The 20,171-nt window shown below is 38.0% G+C and overlaps 1 protein-coding gene across 1 annotated transcript in view; it reads right to left on the bottom strand.

Moving 5' to 3' along the window:
- The window catches only part of DST (dystonin), a gene marked incomplete at its 5' end in the record, with an annotated part of 301,073 nt that overhangs the window by 24,689 nt on the left and 256,213 nt on the right, over positions 1–20,171 (bottom strand). Inside the window, 12 exons of the mRNA XM_084262411.1 lie at positions 446–605; positions 905–1,074; positions 5,294–5,413; positions 7,100–7,306; positions 7,540–7,695; positions 9,075–9,245; positions 12,057–12,185; positions 12,680–12,877; positions 15,162–15,317; positions 16,085–16,258; positions 17,691–17,792; positions 19,654–19,755. Coding sequence (XP_084118537.1) covers positions 446–605; positions 905–1,074; positions 5,294–5,413; positions 7,100–7,306; positions 7,540–7,695; positions 9,075–9,245; positions 12,057–12,185; positions 12,680–12,877; positions 15,162–15,317; positions 16,085–16,258; positions 17,691–17,792; positions 19,654–19,755 — 1,845 coding nt within the window. The remainder of the gene's footprint in view (positions 1–445; positions 606–904; positions 1,075–5,293; positions 5,414–7,099; positions 7,307–7,539; positions 7,696–9,074; positions 9,246–12,056; positions 12,186–12,679; positions 12,878–15,161; positions 15,318–16,084; positions 16,259–17,690; positions 17,793–19,653; positions 19,756–20,171) is intronic.

Raw genomic sequence — 20,171 nt, 5'->3', positions numbered from 1 at the left:
GTATAACTTAAACATTGCAACTACTTTTCTTCACGAATACACAGCAACCCTGGGGGTTTGAAAGGCTGCTGTAGTCATCATGGGTGCCCTGGACATTTGGTTAGCAGATGTAGGAAATAAAAATCCCTGTCTCCACCAAAGATTTCCAGTAAAATAATTTTTGCCATCTCTTTCCCACACACATACTTGTGATTTTTGATATGGTATTAATAAATACGATGGACAGCAGCATTAAATGGAATATCTCAATACTAATTGCTGTCAATGAGTCACTAAGGGTTGTTTCCTTCCACGCATGTTTTATAGCATTTTCCACTGTGGACAACATTTGTGTCATAAAAATAGACCATGTTTCTAAAAATTACGAATAGTCAAATAAAAACAGCATTAAAAAGCCACACTTATGAGCAGTCTAGTCATTAAAAAAGAGTATTTTGGGGATTACCTTGTGATTGTCAATCAGGTTCATCACTAAATCAATGTCTCCATGTACTGGCTGATCTTCTGCTAGCTGAGGTTCAATTTTGTATAACCAGTCAATAAGAGCTTGCAGAGCATCAGTAAATTGTCCAGAAAACAACAGGGCTTCCTCCAGTTTATTTTGTCTGTGGAAGAAAAAGAAAAAGAACACACAAATGAAATAATCATTTGCACACTTTAAGAAAACATATTCAGCATAAAACGGTAACAACCTAGAGCTTTAATTCAGCATTTCCCTTTTCGAAATAGTGTGACCCTTTCCCACCCCACACCACCAGGAAAGTATTCATTTCTAGTATTTTACTGCTCTGGCAGTCTTAATTATCAGACAAGCCACTCTGGCTTTACTTTTACACAACAGAAGCCAAAAGAATTCTAAGCCTTTTTCTTATCTGCTGAATAATTTAAATTGGTTTTCATTTACCTTTCCACTGATTTTCCACAAATTGTATCCCACTTATCCCTTAGTTCACTCAGCATATCATCAAGTTTCAAATTGTCATCAGCCAAGGTGGTTTTCTCTTTCAAGGACCGTCCAGTCCTATTTGTGGTATCATACACAGAATGTTTGGCACCAAGAGATTTCTGGAATTCCTATATATATATATGGAAGAAAAAGAAAACACCATTTAGCATCAACAGGCCATTGTTAATTTATCTTTGACATGTTACTTACAATGGAAACTGTGGATGTTGCTGAAAGAAAAAATTAAACTTACTACAAAATTTCTAGTCTGTTAGTGCCACAGTGCACCTGAGATGATTGTAGGGGCTTGGCACTGGTGGAGTCCCTGCCTTTCATCCCTCTCTGGACATGCAGCTCTATGCCCACTGGAACAAAAAGTGGAAAAACCTTCCTTCAGCTAGAGCAACAACTCCTGTCCTACCATAATATTGCTAAATTCCAGCAAAGGGCTGCATGGTAGTCAGAAGAATGTGAAACAATTGCTACCTTGGGAGCCATGAACTGAATAGTCTTCACACTACAGTTTTACATACTAAGATTTCAAGCCAGTGTGGAGCACCTCAAGAGCTACAAAGGTCATTCTGGTATACCTCGACATGGTCACAAGCTGGGAAACCTCTCACCACAAGCATTTAGCTCTCCTAGCATTGAAGGACACTGTAATTAGGAGAACTATATGCCAGAAGTATATAGATGCAGGCACCAGAAGCAGCCAGGTGACATCCAAAGAAATCAGTTTGGGCTGGAAGCCATGACCACACACAGTTTTATGTGATCTAGGGACTTTGGAAGATGGTAGTGACACAGCAGTTGTATCTGCTTCCCAGCTCTGACTGCTCCTTCTGCCCAGAGCCTCTGGAAACTTTTCACAGGCATGGAGAAGCACACAGCTTCTGATAGCACAGAGGAGTTAACCAACTGACAGAGTAAATAATAAAGGAACACTGCCAAGAGATAAAACTAGTGCTACACAGGAGCTTTTAAATGGTAGAAATGTTTAATATGTTTTATTTCACACCTTCATGAACTGCTAGCAGGGAATCATTAAAAACAAAACCAAACCAAAACCAGCCAGTTTGCTTTAGGAAATTTATATACACAGACACAATTGTTGGGGATTTTTTTGATCACCAAAAAAAATACTAGCCCGCAAGAGTTTTTGCTCAGCGTTTCCTGAAAGAGATCTTCATCTGCTTCTCAGAGCAACATTCAGTATCATTGCAGCCAGCAAAGGAAATGATTACCACTTACAATTCCTAGTAGTTCCTCAGGGCATGTAAAAATTGCAAGGATTCCTCATGGTCCCTGACAGCATGTGCATGCCTGCTCATCTCTAGCTGGTAAGCTGTTCCCAGCTGCCTTGCACCAACCCGCGTGCAGTGGCAGCTCACAGCTCTTCCACAGTCCACGTAGCCATCTGCTCTTTTTACATGCAAATGTCCATCAGGGACGGCTTAAGAGGGATGGAGGTGTCTTAAGTAGCTGGTGAGCATTAGGTTATGCCATGCTGACAAGTAGACTGATTCAAGGTTCCTTTTAAAAAAAGTTTTCCTGGTATTTTTCACTGTACTGCCCTTGCTTTAGGGTTACTTCAGAATCCAGAAGGAACTGAGGATCAAAATTTACCAGGAAAAAAACCCACTTTTGTTTTGTCATTTCATTTTGCTTATATACACACTTTTGCAAAGAGCACAAACTCCACTAGCAGGCTAGTACTACAGTAAAAATTAAAACATTTTGCAAAATTGAAACAAACGGGGTTTTTTTATAGAAAAGTTGTTTAAAAGAAACACTATTGCTTTGTTCCTTTTACTTGATGGGGTTTATTAACTGCTTAACACTTCATGCACAGTGTTACTTGCTTTGCACAAGGAAACACAATGAAATTGCTGCAGGAAAAGGATCATACGAGAAAAATATTGAAAGGTGAACAAAGTTACAGTCAATTCTTTGAGGCTACACATACTACACCGTGTACTTTCATTTGTTTTAACAAAGGGGTGTAGCAGAGCAGATTTTGGTTGAAGCTACTAGAAGGAGACAGGTAAAATGAACAAAATCTCAGTAATTAACTCAGTAATTAACTATCTACCTCCCTTCTAAGGAAGATGGGAACATACAGATAACAATACTCAGGTTTGTATAAATGTAAGAAACATTCAGCGTTAGCACAGGAATAGACTGGGTGACCTAGTAAGGGTTTTTCCACTCCTGACTTCTAAAAATGAGGGAAAAAATGCTGATAAACAGACCATGAATAGCCCCCAAAAGTCCCTGGCAACTCACAAGATGTGAGAGAGAAAACACATTATCTTGGCTTTTAAGGGTTGGTTTTTTTTTTTTGGCAGTTAACAACTGACAAAGAGCAAGTCCAAATCACTGCTTACAGCACACACTGAGCACACACTCAGTTCAGATAGCAAAATCGAGCAAGGAAACCTTCAAGGCTGGACAGAAAAGACAAAGACAGACACAGGGGGTATATGTGGGAGTGGAAGGAAAAGACTCAAAATACAAGGAAGGACATTGCAGCGTTGGGAGGTTTGACAGCTCATTAAAAAACAATTGAGCTGATTTCTTGCAGGGGCGGGGTGGTGGGGGGTGGTGGTGTTTGAAATTTAAAGTCACAAAGTTCACAGAACTGCCTCTCTCACACACTTGATCTTTTTCCTCTAAATCACAAGTTTCAATCCTAACGCATTCCATCCCATTCCTTAATGAGACATGAGATTCAAGCAACTTAAGTGGTTATTCTCTGCAGGCATTTTATATGAAGAGAAGGTGGAGAAAAGGTATCATTGAGAGATGCAACGAGTCTTCCAATCCATTTGAGGAAAACACAGGCTCATAAAACGAACTGCTGTAGGTATGGAGAGCAAGTGGGATTATAACGTTTAGCACTGCAGAAGAGGAAAGGAGACTAAAGGTAGAGAGTTAAATCTCAGGACCTGAAAGGACCTCCAAGCAGTCACCATGTATTGACCATACTTGTGAGGAATTAAAACATCACAGAAAGAAAAAGAGAGGAGTGGAAGGATTAAAAGATTGATACAGCTATAGAAGACAAGAAAGGCTATTTTAACAGAAAGACTTCCCCCTCCCCTAAATTCCCATCACTGAGATCAAATTCTGGCAACAGCAGCAGTTCCAGAACAAATTGAAACTGCAGAGTTAGCATAACAGAATGTTAGTGTAGGTTTTATCTGAAACTTTTAACAGCAAACATAGGTAAAACTATTTTGGCTTGACCAACAGCCAACTTTCCCATATTAAAGGAGAATATTTTCCTGGTAGATAAACAATACTTAAACCATCATGTAAACCAAGAGCTGATTACAATATAAAGCAGACTGATGCAGCAACCAATCATTAATATACATGGTAAAACTTGTCGGAGGTAAAAGCAATCACCAGAAGCTACATTGAGAAGGGAAAATTAGATATGCAAACCCTTGGGGATATTGTACAGAATGGGGGGGGGGGGAAGGAGTAAATGGAGAACACTAAGTCTGACATGAAAAGTAGAAGCAAACATATGCCAAATTGTAGAAAAATGAATCATCTTTCAATACCCTGCCTCTGATGAAACTGCTCTGAGATAAATCTTGAGACATACTCAGTCTCTGAAGATTCTACCACTAACCCACTTGATCCTTGGTAATATATTATGCTAGGCTCTTTACAAAAGTAAAAATTAAGTAAAGACTTTTTCCATCCATCCTTTTGCTCTGTGTCTGATGTCTGGAACTACAGAGCTTTTACATTATCACTATTTGTTTGAAAAGCCAGGTGAGTCAGGGAGATTTCTGCATTTTCACTGACAGCAGCTGGGTTTCTGGAAAGCTGGTCCTGGAATTTTGAATCCCAGGAAGAGAAAGAATCGTGGCTCCTGACGGTGTCACTGTACTTTCTAGTAGATTCAATTAGTATTTACACTTGAAGTAAAAAGCAACTACAAATCAAATTACAAGATCTGTTTTGAGGTGGTCCTGTACTATTAAAAAGAAAATACCAAATAACCAAGTGGTAAAATTGTGAGTAAAGGACTGAAATCTGTAACAAAACCTCTTCAGAGGTTCCTATTCTGAGATACTATTATTTTTTTCTTTTGTAAGTTTTGATGGTGCTGTACTGCTTTACCTTTCCTCTTCACAGTTAACCATTCACATCAGGTACTGTGAAAAGGTTTTTCTATTCCCCTTCTGTAACACAATTTAATTTGACGCTAAGAAGCACTCCATCGTAGGGAGGCCACGAATCTACTTCCTATGCTGACTGAAGAGTTCAAGGCTGATAGACTGACTTACATCTCACTGGGCACTTTGCATTTCATCACTTAGGACTCACCTTATGCTGTGCAAGCTGCATCTTTATTTTGTCAGGGTCATTTGCGATCTCAAGATCGGAGTCCAAAGATTTCTCTGACTCTTCTAGCCATTCCATAAGTTTGTGCCAGGCTTCGTGGAACTGCAGAAAAGCGAGATGTGCATGGATTTTAAAACTCACTGGTGCACAGAATAATCCAGAAACATTAAACCCCAACCAACTCTCTACAACCTCAGCAAGTCCTCTACAGACTTAGGAAAGATTTGGTGTGCTTTTTCTCCCTGGTCTCTCACACAGGGACTAGGCCAAGCATGATCCCACTAGACTTAACCTCCTTTCTCCCAGGTGAATTAGCAACCTTTTATGTATATGATCTGCATGAGTAGTATGCATCTTTCAGAGACATAATGGCAACTTAGGTTGATGTGTTGGTCTTTTAGATTCCTACATTTTCAATAATGAATATTAAATACAGCAAGGATGGGGTTTAGCTATTGTCTATATGGGACAACAGCAGTAAATCACTGGGGAAGACTCCCATCTGGATGGCTGCCCAATATTTTCTTTGGGACGCTCATAAATGCTCTCATTATATCAAATGCTATCTTGATGGGCAAGGAACAGATCCCTGATCTTCCTTCCTGTCTCAACAAACAGAGCACTTCAGGGAAGGAAGCAGAAAAAGACCAAAGATTCATCCAGCTTTCACAAAGCAGCGGAATCCCTTTGGGATTCAGTTTTTCTAAGCTGGTCGTTTGTCTCCGTGTCTCTCTTGAAAATTCTCCTTGCCTGGGCTGCCTAACAGATGAAAGCACAAGGAACTAGTTCAGAAATCTCTCAAGGCTGTTCAGGGCTGTGGATCAGGCCTTGACACCAGTACCCTTCAGTACTCCCTCTCTGCTCTGCAAAGATTGTTGTCATCCTAAATTAACAAGTTATTGTTTTCAGCTCTGTAAATGGATATAAACATGAAATCTATCTCACTGCAGAACTGCTGTGTCTGTGAATGCACATAAGAATATGCTGGAAAATAAATAATATTTGATTGGGTTTTGGGTTAATTTATTGCCCAGAGAAGTTTTTACTCTGTGAACTAAACAGCAGCAGCAGTGAACATGGGAATTTGTTTTGGCTGTGAACCTGACCAAATCTTGAATGGTCATGTTCACTTGAATAAACAGTAACGAGAGCTTCTCATTGGTGTTTAAACAGATTCTGTTCCTGTCACACATTTCGCATCTTATCATTTATGTTCCCCTGTGAGGGAACATGAATTGAGGAAGAAAACATGAATGGTGAGGAAAACTGCGTAAAAATCCCAACCAACCAACACTGCAGGTTTTTAAGGAAATAAATGGAGGCATCTTAGCACACTGAAGATATTGGTCTAGTAACTAACGTAATAGATTGAGAAGTGGTGAGATTTATCTGAGCACATCGTAAGCCCAAGAGGAAAATACTAAAAAAATACTTCTAGACATTAGTGAAAGAGGTTTATCATGTTCTTGAAAATATAAGGAGTTGATTGTCAAACTTTTTGAGGACAGATGGCATTAATATACATCTGGAAGCCATACTGTAACTTTCTTCTTTCAGGCTATCCTGTACTGCAGACAGAAGTCACTGCTCAGGTTGAGAATGACGCTTTCACCTCCCAAATGAAGTGCTCTATGATTGAATCACAGAAATTGCTCCACTAACTCAACAGTGTCTGTTACACTAAAGCCAGACTTACTTTAAAGTGCTTTAAAGCACCATATTCTTCAAGAGTCTGGATGTAATTACAGCTAAGTTCAAAGAGTTGTGCAACAGCTGTTGTCCGATTACCTGTTTGGCTCTTTTCCTTGCATCATCCAAAGCTCTTCCCCTTTCAACTAAGCGTTGAACTACTTTTTCCCATCGACTCTGTACACTAATCAGCAGATTCTTAATAAGGACAACATCCTGTTTCTGGCTGAAATATTTCAAATGGGTTCCAGTTTTGTCCAGCTCTATGATCTGATCTCTATGAGAATTCACCTCTGTGGCAAAAACCTTGGGAAAAAAAGGGAGAAAATGAGTCTGAATAGTACATTGCACAAGCACTGTGTAAACACTGAAAAAACCCAGTCTGATAAAGAATGATGTAGCAAGAAAGACTATAAAATGCGATTTTAAAACAAATTAAATGTTTCTCTGAGTGCCAGCGTTACAGGGTTCATTTGGACATTGTTAAAGTATCTCTACAGAGTGGGAGAAAAACATTATACATCTGTTTCTTTACATACCTTGTGTTCATCAATTTGAAACAAGACAGTGTCCAAGATAAGACTTGGCCGAGAAGCTGCAGTTAGAGTTTGCTCAGCCTGAGTAAGCCAATTGATGAAATCTTGAAGTGAGTTGTGGAACTCCATTGCTAAATTGAGGGCTTCTTCCAGTTTGGTCTGTAAAGATACGTCATACTTTAATAGCAGTTGATATTATGCAGGTGCTTCAGCCAAGAAAACCATTTTATTTCAGCATTTTGGAGTAAACCATTTTAGTTTAGCATTTACAAACATTTTTCCAACTCAAAGTCTTTGAGTTTTAAAATAACAGCCTACATTTGAGCCTATTAAAGGGGATGGATAGAAGGAGTAACAGTATGTATAACAGATGACTAGAAGATACGGCATCTAATATCAAGATTAAATTTTCCATATTAGAACACTGCATCTTAGAATAGTTTGGGTTGGAAGGAACCTTAGGGATCATCTAGTTCCATCTACTGGTAGTAGTTCTACTACTTAATCCTAAAGGGACATACGGATTTATCATTTTCAATGCACAACCAGTAGAATCTCAGAAATCTAAGGTGGCAGTGCAATTGGAAGTTCCTCAAAGAGGTTATATAATTCATTCTCTTGCACTAAACAAAGAACAAGTTTGGCTTGACTTCTTTTTAATAAAGCCCAGTTGTCATCTTGGTTGTCCAAACTGAGACTAATTTTGGATATAGAAGTTACCAGGAGATAGCAGAGATTTTCCAACAATCGCATTGCTGGCCTAGCTGAGCACTCCAACCTTACAGCTTTCTGCAAGAAGGTGCTCATTTTGGGCATTAATTAGCTTGAACTAATTACATTATACAGTTATCTTAAGAGACACAAGCGTTCTTATTTTAAAATATAACTAAGCCGTGAGTTAAATATTTGTGCTTTATACATATCGCACAGTTCCTCTGTTTGTAATTATTGATATTCTTCATTGTTTGATGGAAGTAGAACAAATGGACTATACTTCGTGAAGGAATGAAGGCAAAATGAAATTAATAATAAGAAAACGTATGTTGCCTATCAGTGAAATCATTGATCTGTGTTACAACAGAAGGTAGTCACTTGAAGTAAGTGGCAGGCGGCCAAGTGTTTGGGAATTTTAAGAAAAAAATGGATGAAAACTAGGAGAATTAATGCAGTAATTCTGTACTGAAAAGGAGATAAAAATTATTTCATCATTGAAGTTATTCATTCTCTCATGTCTATGATTACTGTAATAAAATCCAGAAGAGGCCTTGTCCTACCAAATGAGCAGTTATCAGCTAATGTATTTCTGTGGAACAGACTTGTGTCATTCTTACTCATCCCCGACCCAATCACGGATAATCAACTTCTTCAATCCCATTTTTTGGAAGTACTTTCTAAACATACCAATGAATTCTGCATAACTGCCTCCTCAATTTATTTTAAATCTAAAAGATCAAGTAAGTATGCATGCATAAAAACAGTGAACATTAACATCCTTAAATACATGATTTGCACTTCTATTTTTATGTAAAAACACTTACTTTTCTTTCACTGAGCTTTGTTTGTACTGATTCCCATTTTTCTTTTAAGTTATTTATGTCCTGCTCAACATTTGTTTCGGCAGACTCTGGGCATCTTGAAAGCATCTGCTGGCCTTTCTGCATTAGACACTTATATGTCTCTTCTTTGGCTTCAAAGGCAGCACAAAGTTCCTAAATAAAGTACCAAAAAAATAAGGCAGGTAGAAATTCAATACTCTTTACAAACGCTAGTATAATATGTATTCCTCCCCCAACATTTAGCGGGTATGATTAAGACTAATAAAGAGAAAACATATGTAATTAATAAAAAGCCAAATGAGCAAATAAAGGGCCCAATTCTTCAGGAAATGAGAACTTGCATTGCCTGTCAGATGTTTTCTCTCGAGATCCAAAGCTTGGCAAATAAAGTACTATTGCACAACATTTGCTACAACTTGGTTGGCTTAAAGACCATCTGTAGCTGAAACACAGAAAGTGTCAGCATTACGCATCGCGCTGAAAGCCCAAACCTACCCAATACACCTTCAAAAGTGGGTGGGACAACTTGGGAGGGCTGCTTTATTGTACATCTCTTTTGTCTGCACCTACCTTCATTTGCTTGGCAAGAATGCTAAAGAGATTTTACACATACAAACCAAGCTGAAAGAATAATGGTAACAAATGTTGTACCTGCTAACTGCTCTATTTTTAAACCATGTTAAAGATGAGGTTGGTAGAGACTAGGAGCTCCCATGGATCCCTCCTTGCTTTCTTCCTGAGGACTATGAGAAGTGGTGTAACCTAGCCTGCTTCCCTCTGCGTTCCCAATCTCCCAACAAATATTTCTGTTTTTCGGACCTCCCCAGAGCATCTTATTTTTACTGCCGCACTAGAACCCCTCAGAAGTAAACACAGCGAGTGCAATGGAACAGCAGGAGTGGCCACGAGCACAGGGGATGGGCTTGGTCTGACACAGGGACTCATTACACCAGTTAATTCTGCAGCATAGTCAGACTTGCAAAAGGGCAGAAGAAATTAAAGTTATTTTAAAGGAGGAACTAAAAAAAAATGATTGTTTTAAGAAAAGGAGATGATTGTTCTGAGCAGCCCTGGAATAGCCGAAGGCCTCTTTTTAAGACCCTTTCCTGATGTTGTCCTGTAATGTCTCTTTCTATCTTTTGTTTTCCCGGAGTTGCCTTAGCTACAAACACTGCCCAATCATAACTCAATCTGTGAACGGATTATAGCTGAAGGCTCTTTTATTTATATCTGGAAAAACAGACCTTACACTCAATAACATTATTTCTAATGAGAAACAAATCAAAATATAGCACAAAACTTTCTTCTTCAGTTACATGTCACAAATCAACATGGTTTGTATCACTTGGGGCAAGTCTGAATTTGGAACTTATGATAAATATTACTCAACATGACTAGTGGCCTCAACATTTCAGCTGCTCAAGAAAGAACACCACCCCAAAAAAAAACCCCAGAGAATTTACACATATCTGCACAGATGCACTGAGGTTTAGCTAACCTGAAATCAAGTCCTACTTTTTAAGGTTTATATACATTTAGTCAATGCCTGCAGTTACATGTTGGTCTGCAACATAGTAACAACCTGTAAAATGTACCTGTACAGTTAGGAAATGATTACAAAGTACACCTTACTGGGGACACATTCACATTCATTCCAACTGGACTACTACATTTGGTTTAAAGATTTTTTTAACTAATCAGTCTGTAAATGCAAGTATGGAAAATTTGCATAGTAAAAGAACATACAGAAGAAAACCCTGAAATTTTCCAGGGAAATTTTTTTCTCGTGATCTGGCTTTAGCTCCTAGATGAAAAATGGAAAGAACTCCACTGACTCTCATGGAATCACGATTATTACCAACTCTCACAGGGGGAAGGTGGGGGGGATGTGGGGGTGTGTTTGCTGGTTTGTTTTTTTTCCCCCCAAAGACAAAAAGAGAAGGACCAGGCAGTTCAAAACTGTAAGGTTATTTCTGTGTTTTGTCCTAGTTTCCTCTCATAGCTGATTTTACAACTGTAAGTTATTTTCTTTCTCAAAAATAGTTACTGGTGAATTTTGGAGAAAAATAAGATAGGGAGGGAAGTGCCCCACATTGGTGGGCAACGACCTTTAGCATCATTCCAAAACAAAATCTGATTTTTAAAGCTATGACAGTGCAGTGTTCTACTGGAAACTATGTCAGGCATATTTGAGTTCAAGGACAGTTCAGTAAATATTACTGTTAGATCTGAGGCAGAAGGTCAAGAGTTTAGATCACTGGTTTGGGTTTATATCCTGGCCCTACAGCACAGCGTAATTTTACATCAGTGGAGCACTATGACACACCTTCCTTTGATGTAAGAAATCAAGTTTAAGTGTCACCTTTTAAGCTCTATAGTTCTACAGGGGTGGAAAAATAAATAAAATGTTTCTTAAAAGGAAAGGAAGGGAAGAAAGGTAATAATTCAGGCATCCTGATCTGCTTGGTATTTCTAACTGAAGCATCTCCTGGACAGGTATGAGCCAGCAGTCCTTACTACACCTGCGTTAATGACGACTTTAGCATCAGTTTTGCATAGATAAATAACAAACAATTGAGTCTCTTAATTCAAGGTCCAATGAATGTGGATCACTTTTTGATTCATCTGTATCTTAGAAAAAGCATCATTGGAGTTATGGGGACAGAAGGGAAAAGAAGAATAGGAATCTCTGGAAAATCTGCAGACACTTTCTCTTTTTCTTTCTGAGAGTAAGGATGCAAAATTTATTTTAATTCTGTCTCAACACTAGTAATGGTTCAGCTTTGGGCATCTCCCAAGGACTGCTTTTCCTACACTGAAAATAAGTGTTGTTTTGAAGCCTATTAAAAACTTTTAAGATACTGCACACATTGTGATATACAGAACATGCTCCATATTTACCATAAACTCTTGAAAGATAGTATTGAAATACAATTTGCAAAGCATTCTAATACTGATACTTACCATATGGGCATTAAGCTGCTCTCTTGCTGTTTCTGGTAAGCCTCCAACAGGTTTTGATGCCAACAGCTGACGTTCAGTGTCTGTCAGCCATTGCTGCATATCTTCAACTTCACCATGGAAACCTTGGGCCTAAATTATACCATATCATTTTAGAGCTTACTTAAACATTCACCATTCTAATACAAGCTCAGATGCAGAAGTATATGGTCAACAGATTTAATCAGGTATTTGCAATAACCAATGGAAACTAAAGGAAAAAACAAAAGGAAAAAACCAAACCAAACTTCAAACTAGCCCAAATCCAATCTAAATGATAATAGCAAAATCAAAAACCATGGAAGTAATGAAAGCAGGCTAAATGAGCTACATTTTCCTTGAATAATATACCTACACAGACATTTGACCATTTTAATATATATAGGCCAAAAGCTGAAGTCTTGATTCAACACTACAAAAGACAGTGGCCAGCTGTGGAAGATACAGCTAGATTCAAACTTTCTCCAAGCTCAGGAGTGTCTGCATTATGGTTTTGATCAAGCCCAACTTCTAATACATGTATCTATGTATTTCATGTAAAAAGACACTTTTTCTGAGTTATCTCTATTTGATCATTTCCTGTTCACCTGGATCAAGGCACTGTCCAGCTGCTGTTTCCTTTGTTCTGTTTTTTCCAACACGTTTTGCCAGCGCTGATTCAGAAGTTCCAACTTGCTCCGTAAATTGCTTGCTTCTTCAACAGCACTTGATTCAATCAGGTCATTTCCTGCTTTCTTAACTGCTTCCACCGTAGACTGATGAGCTAAAACATCGTTTTGTAGCACCTACAATTGCAACACAGTATATATGACTGGCCATGTTGATAAATTAATGAATGAAGGCAATTACAATGATTGCGCTAGTTCTAATCCAGTGACAAGGCAATAGTTTAACATCAGCACAGGTATTAGAAATTAAAGCTAATAACTAAGGTCTCTTCAATTGAAAGCAGTAACAACAGACCATTATGCCTAAATACTACATTTTATTTTTATACCTTGGAAAAAACAATGCATTCCTCCTGAATACACACATTTCCTTCTGAAATCTGAAAGATTTCTGCTAGATAGTGAATTATTTCTTCACTTTCCTTAATTTACTACACACTTTAATAGGACTTCTCTTTGGTTATGAGGGTAAGGTGTGAAAAGAGTGTTATATATAGTACTGCTTGTGAAGCAGTAGTCTAAGAAAAGAGGAGAGGGAGGAACAAGGAAACTCTGTGCCTGCTGTGCCAGACAACCACCTAACTGCCACAGCATCTTTTCATGTATTTCAGATCTACCACTCATTTCACATTATGTCAGGCTGCCAGGACACTTCAGCTGTGCTAAAAGCTGGGTAATGTACTACTAACACCACAAGACGATCTCCATCTGGTTGAAAACTTGTTATCACCAACCACAGTAAAACTATAAAATGCAAAAAGTGCAACTGGGAAAAGGATGTTGTTTTCAGAAAGATTTTTTAAAAATAATATAAAAAATAGAAGAAGAGACTATGCAGAACAGTTGTGAAGGGAATGGTAAACTCAAGTTGTTTATGACTGCTGTCTTCCACAGGGTCTGTTTCAAACTCACCTCCCTCAAAACGCTAGCATATGGAAAAAATATAAAGCTAAATACAAAGGAACTTTTAAATAAACTATACAGAGCACTTGATGAAACAGCAAGTCACAAGTAGCCCCTGTATACAAAACGCGCATCACATTTGCTTTCACTCTTCTGAGCTAAGCACTGGGAGAGACTCGTTATTTTATTTCCCTAGCGGGGCGAAAAAGAAGGGATATTCACTGAAGCAGATGCATCTCATCCTTTCCTTCCTGCTGAGGTTCACTAAGAACAAGGTCTATTCTTTCCAAAGTTATGAAAGAGATGGATGTTTTTCCAGGCTACCACAGGATGCACTACTGTGTGAACTTTCTAACCTATAAATTCTGTCTCATGAAAAAGGAAGTAGATTTGTTCATGTGTTTGCTAAACTCCTTCAGCACTGAAGGTAGAAGTAGTCATAAATGGGTGTCTGGATGCTTTTTCAGTAGTACACCACTTCTGCTCAATAAGAATTTAAGAACTCATGGACTGGAAGCTGGATTATTTATTGGGGCTGGGGTGGGGGGGCTTGCCTCTAACAGTAGTCACACAGGTCATATAGGTATTTTACTCTGCTCAACTTACAGCTGACCACACAAAAGACTTCAGAAGATGCATTACACAAATAATGAAAATGCCTTAATTATCTGTCCGTACTGTTGATTTCAATCAATTCTCTCTAAATCTAAAATGGGCTATGGACACTTTTCACATCATACACAGGGCAAAACTTAAATAGTAGACTTAAAGGAAAGGAGAGGATTTAGGAAATTTGTTTGAAATCTTCAGTTCTAGAAAGGACATATTGTCATGAACAGCACCAAGTCACACAAAGAGGTAGAGATCTCTTGCTCCTTGGAGATACTCTTCAAAATAAAAGAACAACAGATGCATTCTTCCATTAAGCTCCAAAATCACAATAGTAGAAACAATATTTTTTTTTAAAATGATCCTATATAACAAAGAAAAGATGGGGGCATGGATAACCCTAAATTGTGCTGAGATTTTCAGAGAAGTGGTCCTTCTGTTAGTCAGACCCAATTGAGATACAATTTTGCAAAATTCAAAACACAAATTGCTATTTTCTGAGAATGAAAAGTGTTTAATGGTCACATGCATTTTGTCAGAGCTGGCCTAAACAGTGCTAATTAAGGAGATTATTGCTTTGGGGACAGTAGCATATTCAGTAACTTTTGAGTTCGGTGGGTCAAATTAAGGCAAAGAAAGGTGGAGACTAGGGCAAGCTGGTCTCTTTGGCTATAATCTATGCCACTCGCATGGCAGATGCAAGGAAGGAAGGAAGGAAGGAGTTAAGAGAAAAGATATCACTTACTCCAAGCCTGCATTTGAGCTATGACCTATGTCTTGAAAATCTCTGCAGAGAATTACTTATCAAGTGCTAAGTTTTACTACAAGCCTCATCACTAAGATAAACATCAAAAGAACATTTCAGTTAATAATCATTATAATTACATACATGATGTTTGGCAAGTTCAATTTCAATAGCCTTGGGGTCTCCACCCACAGGTTTCTGTTCATTCAGCAAGTCTTCAGTATGTGTCAGCCACGTCAATAACTCATCCAGGGCGTGCTGGAACTGCCCCAAGGCTAACAAGGCACCTTCCAGTTTGTGCTATAATAAAAATAAAATTAACAGTAAAATGGTTTCACAATGCTATTGAATCAGCTTATATTACCATTAGTCACCATAATCCAGAGAGGAGTCCATACGTATGACAGCATAAGAACTGGGCAAGAACAGTTATCCAAGCAACTGCTTTATAGTTAAGAGCCAAGTTAGCAATTCCCCTGCAAAGCCTTACATTCTAGGCTCAAAGGCACAGCAGAGCTGTTTGAAGGTTCTATCAAAGGTGTGATGAAAGTTTTTCATCATTTAAACATCATTTTAAAAAAACGTGATTTGATGCATCATTTTTTTAAAAACTTTTTTTTTGTTGTGAAGTTTTCAATTTAGAAAAAAACACTTCAAAGCACTGCAGCTTTATGTCCCTCTTTTGCTTTGATAATTTAAAGAATAGTGGTAAGTTTTTGGGGTCTTTTAAGTGCTCGGTTCAACAGCTAATATTATATTTGAACATATAAATATGTATTCAACTGCTATCTAAGATGTCGAGTAGCCCAAATGAAATAATAATGATTCAACATGGTGTTGCTGATAGAAGAAGTGACAAAATGACTGCAAAGGGTTTTTTTTTTTTAAAAAAAAAAGCATAAAACCAACTCAATAAACTGTAAAATTCAAATTCTATTACATTTAGTCCTGTAAGTTCCAAACCAAAAGGAATAAATGTGTAAGTTGATACAAACATTATGCATAATAAAAACCTTTTCTTAAAAATCTAAATAATGAAAAAAGCCCCCACCTTCAAGTTTATTTACCTGTCTATTTATGATTTTTTCTTCTAGGCTGTCCCACAGGAGCTTGAGCTCTGAGAGGGGGTCTTGAACAGCGTGCTTGTCACTTTCCTCTGTTACCTTCTTCAGCAGTAGTTCTGCCTGATGGTTCAGTCTTTCCATTTCTATCTGTTGCTGATAAGCTTCTGTCTTAAATTGCTATGGTAAATAGAAAAATAATACAAACACATCACAAATAATGATCATCTTGCATACAGCATAGTACAGCAACATCTACAATACTAATGCATCACTGCCAACATTCATTAGTTTAGGGGTTTGTTTTCCAGGGTCAAAAAACGCTTGTAAACCAGATACACCAGAAAGTCCCAGCTACTGAAAATATGCAACGTCTTAGATTCTAAATAGATTCTAGAATCGAAATAGATTCTAGCATATAATATGACAAGAGGATGGTAAAAATGCCCAATAGGAAAATATCCTCCAGTGATAGCTGTGGTCTGTAAAAAGAGCAGAATGTAACTTCTAGCTCTTGTGGTTGTGACAGTTGAACACTTTAACCTTCAAAGAGAATTTATCTTCGAAAGTGCTGAAAGCAAATTTTCTTTAGTGGAACACTTTTATACGTGCAACTTGGGCAGCAGTCCGAAAACAGCTTGCACAGGCATGTTCCTCTGAACTATGTAAGGTTATGGTTCACAGAATCACAGAAACACAGAGGTTGGAAGGGACCTCAAGAGATCATAGAGTCCAACACCCAATAGTAATAAAATGGGGGGTTAATTAAAGCTACATCATAGAAATAGATGAACAACCTGCCCACCAACAAAAAATTTATAAGTGAGCCACAAAACCAAGGACATTCCCTGATCATTATAAATCCCTGGGGTTTTTATATATAGCCTAACAGCCTACCAACATCAGGAATACACTTGGTCACAGATCCAGACAGACAGGTTTCTCAGTTAGCTTGACACTTTGATTTTCAGCTGTGTAATAAGAATGTCACAGTCTGTGTGAGCCATCAGACAAAGCCTGTAATAGCAGAAGTGAAGCTTTGGAAGCATTCTTTTCATTCCAAGCATTCTTGGAAGCATTGTTTTGCAGATGAACTTTTTCATAGCAAGGGTGACAGAGCACTGGGACAGGCTGCCCAGGGAGGCTGTGGCGTCTCCTTCTCTGGAGATTTTCAAGACCCGTCTGGACGCCAAACTTTGCAACCTGTCCTAAGGAACCTGCTTTGGCAGGAGGGTTGGACCTGATGATATCTGTAGGTCCCTTCGAACCCCTACAATTCTGTGATTCACAGGGCCTCAAAGAAGCTGTTCTGGTAGAAACCAGAAATGTGAAAGTCATAGCAAAAGAACCCTGCACATAACCCTTCAAAGATAAGGAATCCTATCACAAGTATTTCTGGATCATAGGAACATTTTCACAAAATAAAGTGTAGTCTAAAATTTGAAATAGATTTTAAAATTCAAACTTTGCAATGAAATGTTATCTGAAATTTTCATATAGAATTTTACTAGAATTTAAAGTGCAAACTGCTGTTCACTCTTGAAAAATATAGAAAATGCTATACAATGTAGAAAAATGCAGACAGATGAAAATATAAATTGTTAGTTCTCACCTTAAGTTCCTCGGTTTGCTGTTTCACTGTCTCCAGATCTGTTCCAACTGGGGACATGGATGCTAACTTGCTGCCAGCAATATCTACCCAGTCAAATATTGCCTGAAAAAATCACAGCATGAAAATGAAGTGTGAGCAGAAAAATAACGTCAGAATTGAAAGTTGTATTAAATAAAATTTCAGAATTTCTTTTACTCCAGAGAACTGCTGTTCTTTGAAATATAATAATTTTCTTCAGTGAAACCTAGGTTTCTTTGTAATACAAGGGATCAAATAGTAACTGAAGTATTCCATCTTACAAGATCGTACAAGCTGCAAGACTGAACTTCTATTAGCAGTAACATTCTGCCAGTACTGCTCATGCTGAGTAGTACTCCACTTCTTGAGTAAAACAAGCAATTTTTATGAATACCCTGAAAGGTAAATACAAAACAAAATGTATTGTATAGTCATTTGGAAAAAAATTCTTTTGAAGGCTAACATTATCTGTATAAGGAATCTTACATTCAGTACATATTAGACAGTGAAGGGCCCTAACTCAGCTTGACTGAATCTCTGTAGGATAATGCAGTTGTAACTGTAAAAAACCAAATGAAGTCCATCCAGTTCTGAGACTTTGTGGGTACTTCTTTTGCTCCTGAGATAATGCAGAGTACTCCACTTCCAGATTAAAAACAGCTATATCAATCTGGGTTATTGCATAGGGGAAAAAAACACACCTCTGCTTGGCCTGTGACCTGAATTTCACTATGGAGAAAGGCTTTGAACAGCTTGTCAGAGCTGGCCACTGCTACACAGCTCCTTGGGAAAGGGAGAATTAGCCCCAACAAGCTGAAAAGGATAAGGCAGCTGCAGCTAACAATCTGCCCACAATCTTTTCATATTGTTTACCGAAATAAGAATAAGGAGGCATTTAAACACAGTTCTCTCACAAAGTACCAAGCTTGTACAACATACAACGTACAGCTGCAGGAAATACAAAACACTTACACCAATGGTAATGTTCCTAACAGAACCCTACAAGTCAATCCCTGCATAGTATGAACATAAGAGAACTTGGAGAGAAATACACTGTGAGGGTGCACTGCAAAAACAAGCATGTTGCATTATTGCCATCAAGGAGCGTTCTGCTGCATGATCTGCACTGAATGCACAAGTAATTGCCCTTAGCATCAGGTGAAACTTGTAAATTTAAAGACTTAATGAACCAAGAAAGACAGTAAATCCACTGAGCAAGATAAAAATTTTGTTAATTGATCACATTTGGCATGTTTTCAAATGCTTCAATCTTCTAGCCATTCACTGACAAAAAGATATGAGGCCCTCTGCCCAGCCAAAACATGCAAAGAATATGCACTCCTGCTCCAACCCGTACACCCCCATACCCCTCTCCCTGCAAAACCCCAACCAAATCCCAGCACATATAGAGAAAAAGGCATCTTTTAAAAACTGCTAGAAAATTTACATTATATTAATAATGATTTTTGCTTAAAATATTAAAACTTAACTATATGACTTATAGAAAAGTTGAAATAAAAGGTAAGTTCTTGCATTGTCCACCATTCAAAGGAAACAGCAGCAGGTGAGTATATGGACCTGCATTCTGATCCTTTCAGATCATGCAAATGTGTCACAACTTCAACTCACCTAATCATATGAAGTACTGTGAATTTGTATGGTATCAAAACCCTCCTGCTCTTATCAATAAACAAGAGTGATGTTAATTTCAAATCTAATCATAGTGCAATATACGAACAACTACATGAAGGAAACATCCCAAAGGGTTTTATTCAGCAACATAAAAAAAAACCCCAAACCACCCCTAAACTGAATCAGTCCTGAGAAAACATCTGCATACCGAAGTCACTACAATCAGAACAATACAATCACATGACATTTGTTAGTACAACCATGTTAAATCCTTATGACCCAATATAGGATTTGGTACATCCCACCATCTTACCTGCAGTCCATCTTGGTACTGAACAGCTGCCTGCATAGCTTCAGCAAGCTTATCCACCCGTTCTTTCCATGTTTTGTTTAAGGCATCCCAGGCAGAATTCAGCTGCGATTAAGCACAATTTACTCCAATGGTCAAAAGAATTTTACTGCTGCATAATATGCATTCACTAGCTATTCACTGATCAATAACATCAATAAACTAAGCAGGAATAGTTCATATTCATTCCATATTAACATCTTTGTTCTCCCTATGACTGCACTTTCAGAATACACTAGAGGCCCTGAATTAGAAAAGCTGTAAACTTCAACACCAATTATTTATTGTTAACATAGGGATTGTAGTTAATATGGCAAGTACTATTAGGAAATCATTTGGAGCTGCGTCATTATAAAAATGGTGGCTTAAAAGAAGCATACATTCCTGAGCATTAGCGAAATTAAAAGTACTCTGTGGTCATCCAAACAGGATTGTCTCCATTAAGATGTCTCACTTGGCATGAACCAGATATATCTGAAATT

This window comes from Gallinula chloropus (assembly GCF_964237585.1).
Source record: "Gallinula chloropus genome assembly, chromosome: 3".
In the NCBI taxonomy this organism is placed as follows: Eukaryota; Metazoa; Chordata; class Aves; order Gruiformes; family Rallidae; genus Gallinula; species Gallinula chloropus.
This window is presented reverse-complemented; position numbering and strand designations above follow the sequence as displayed.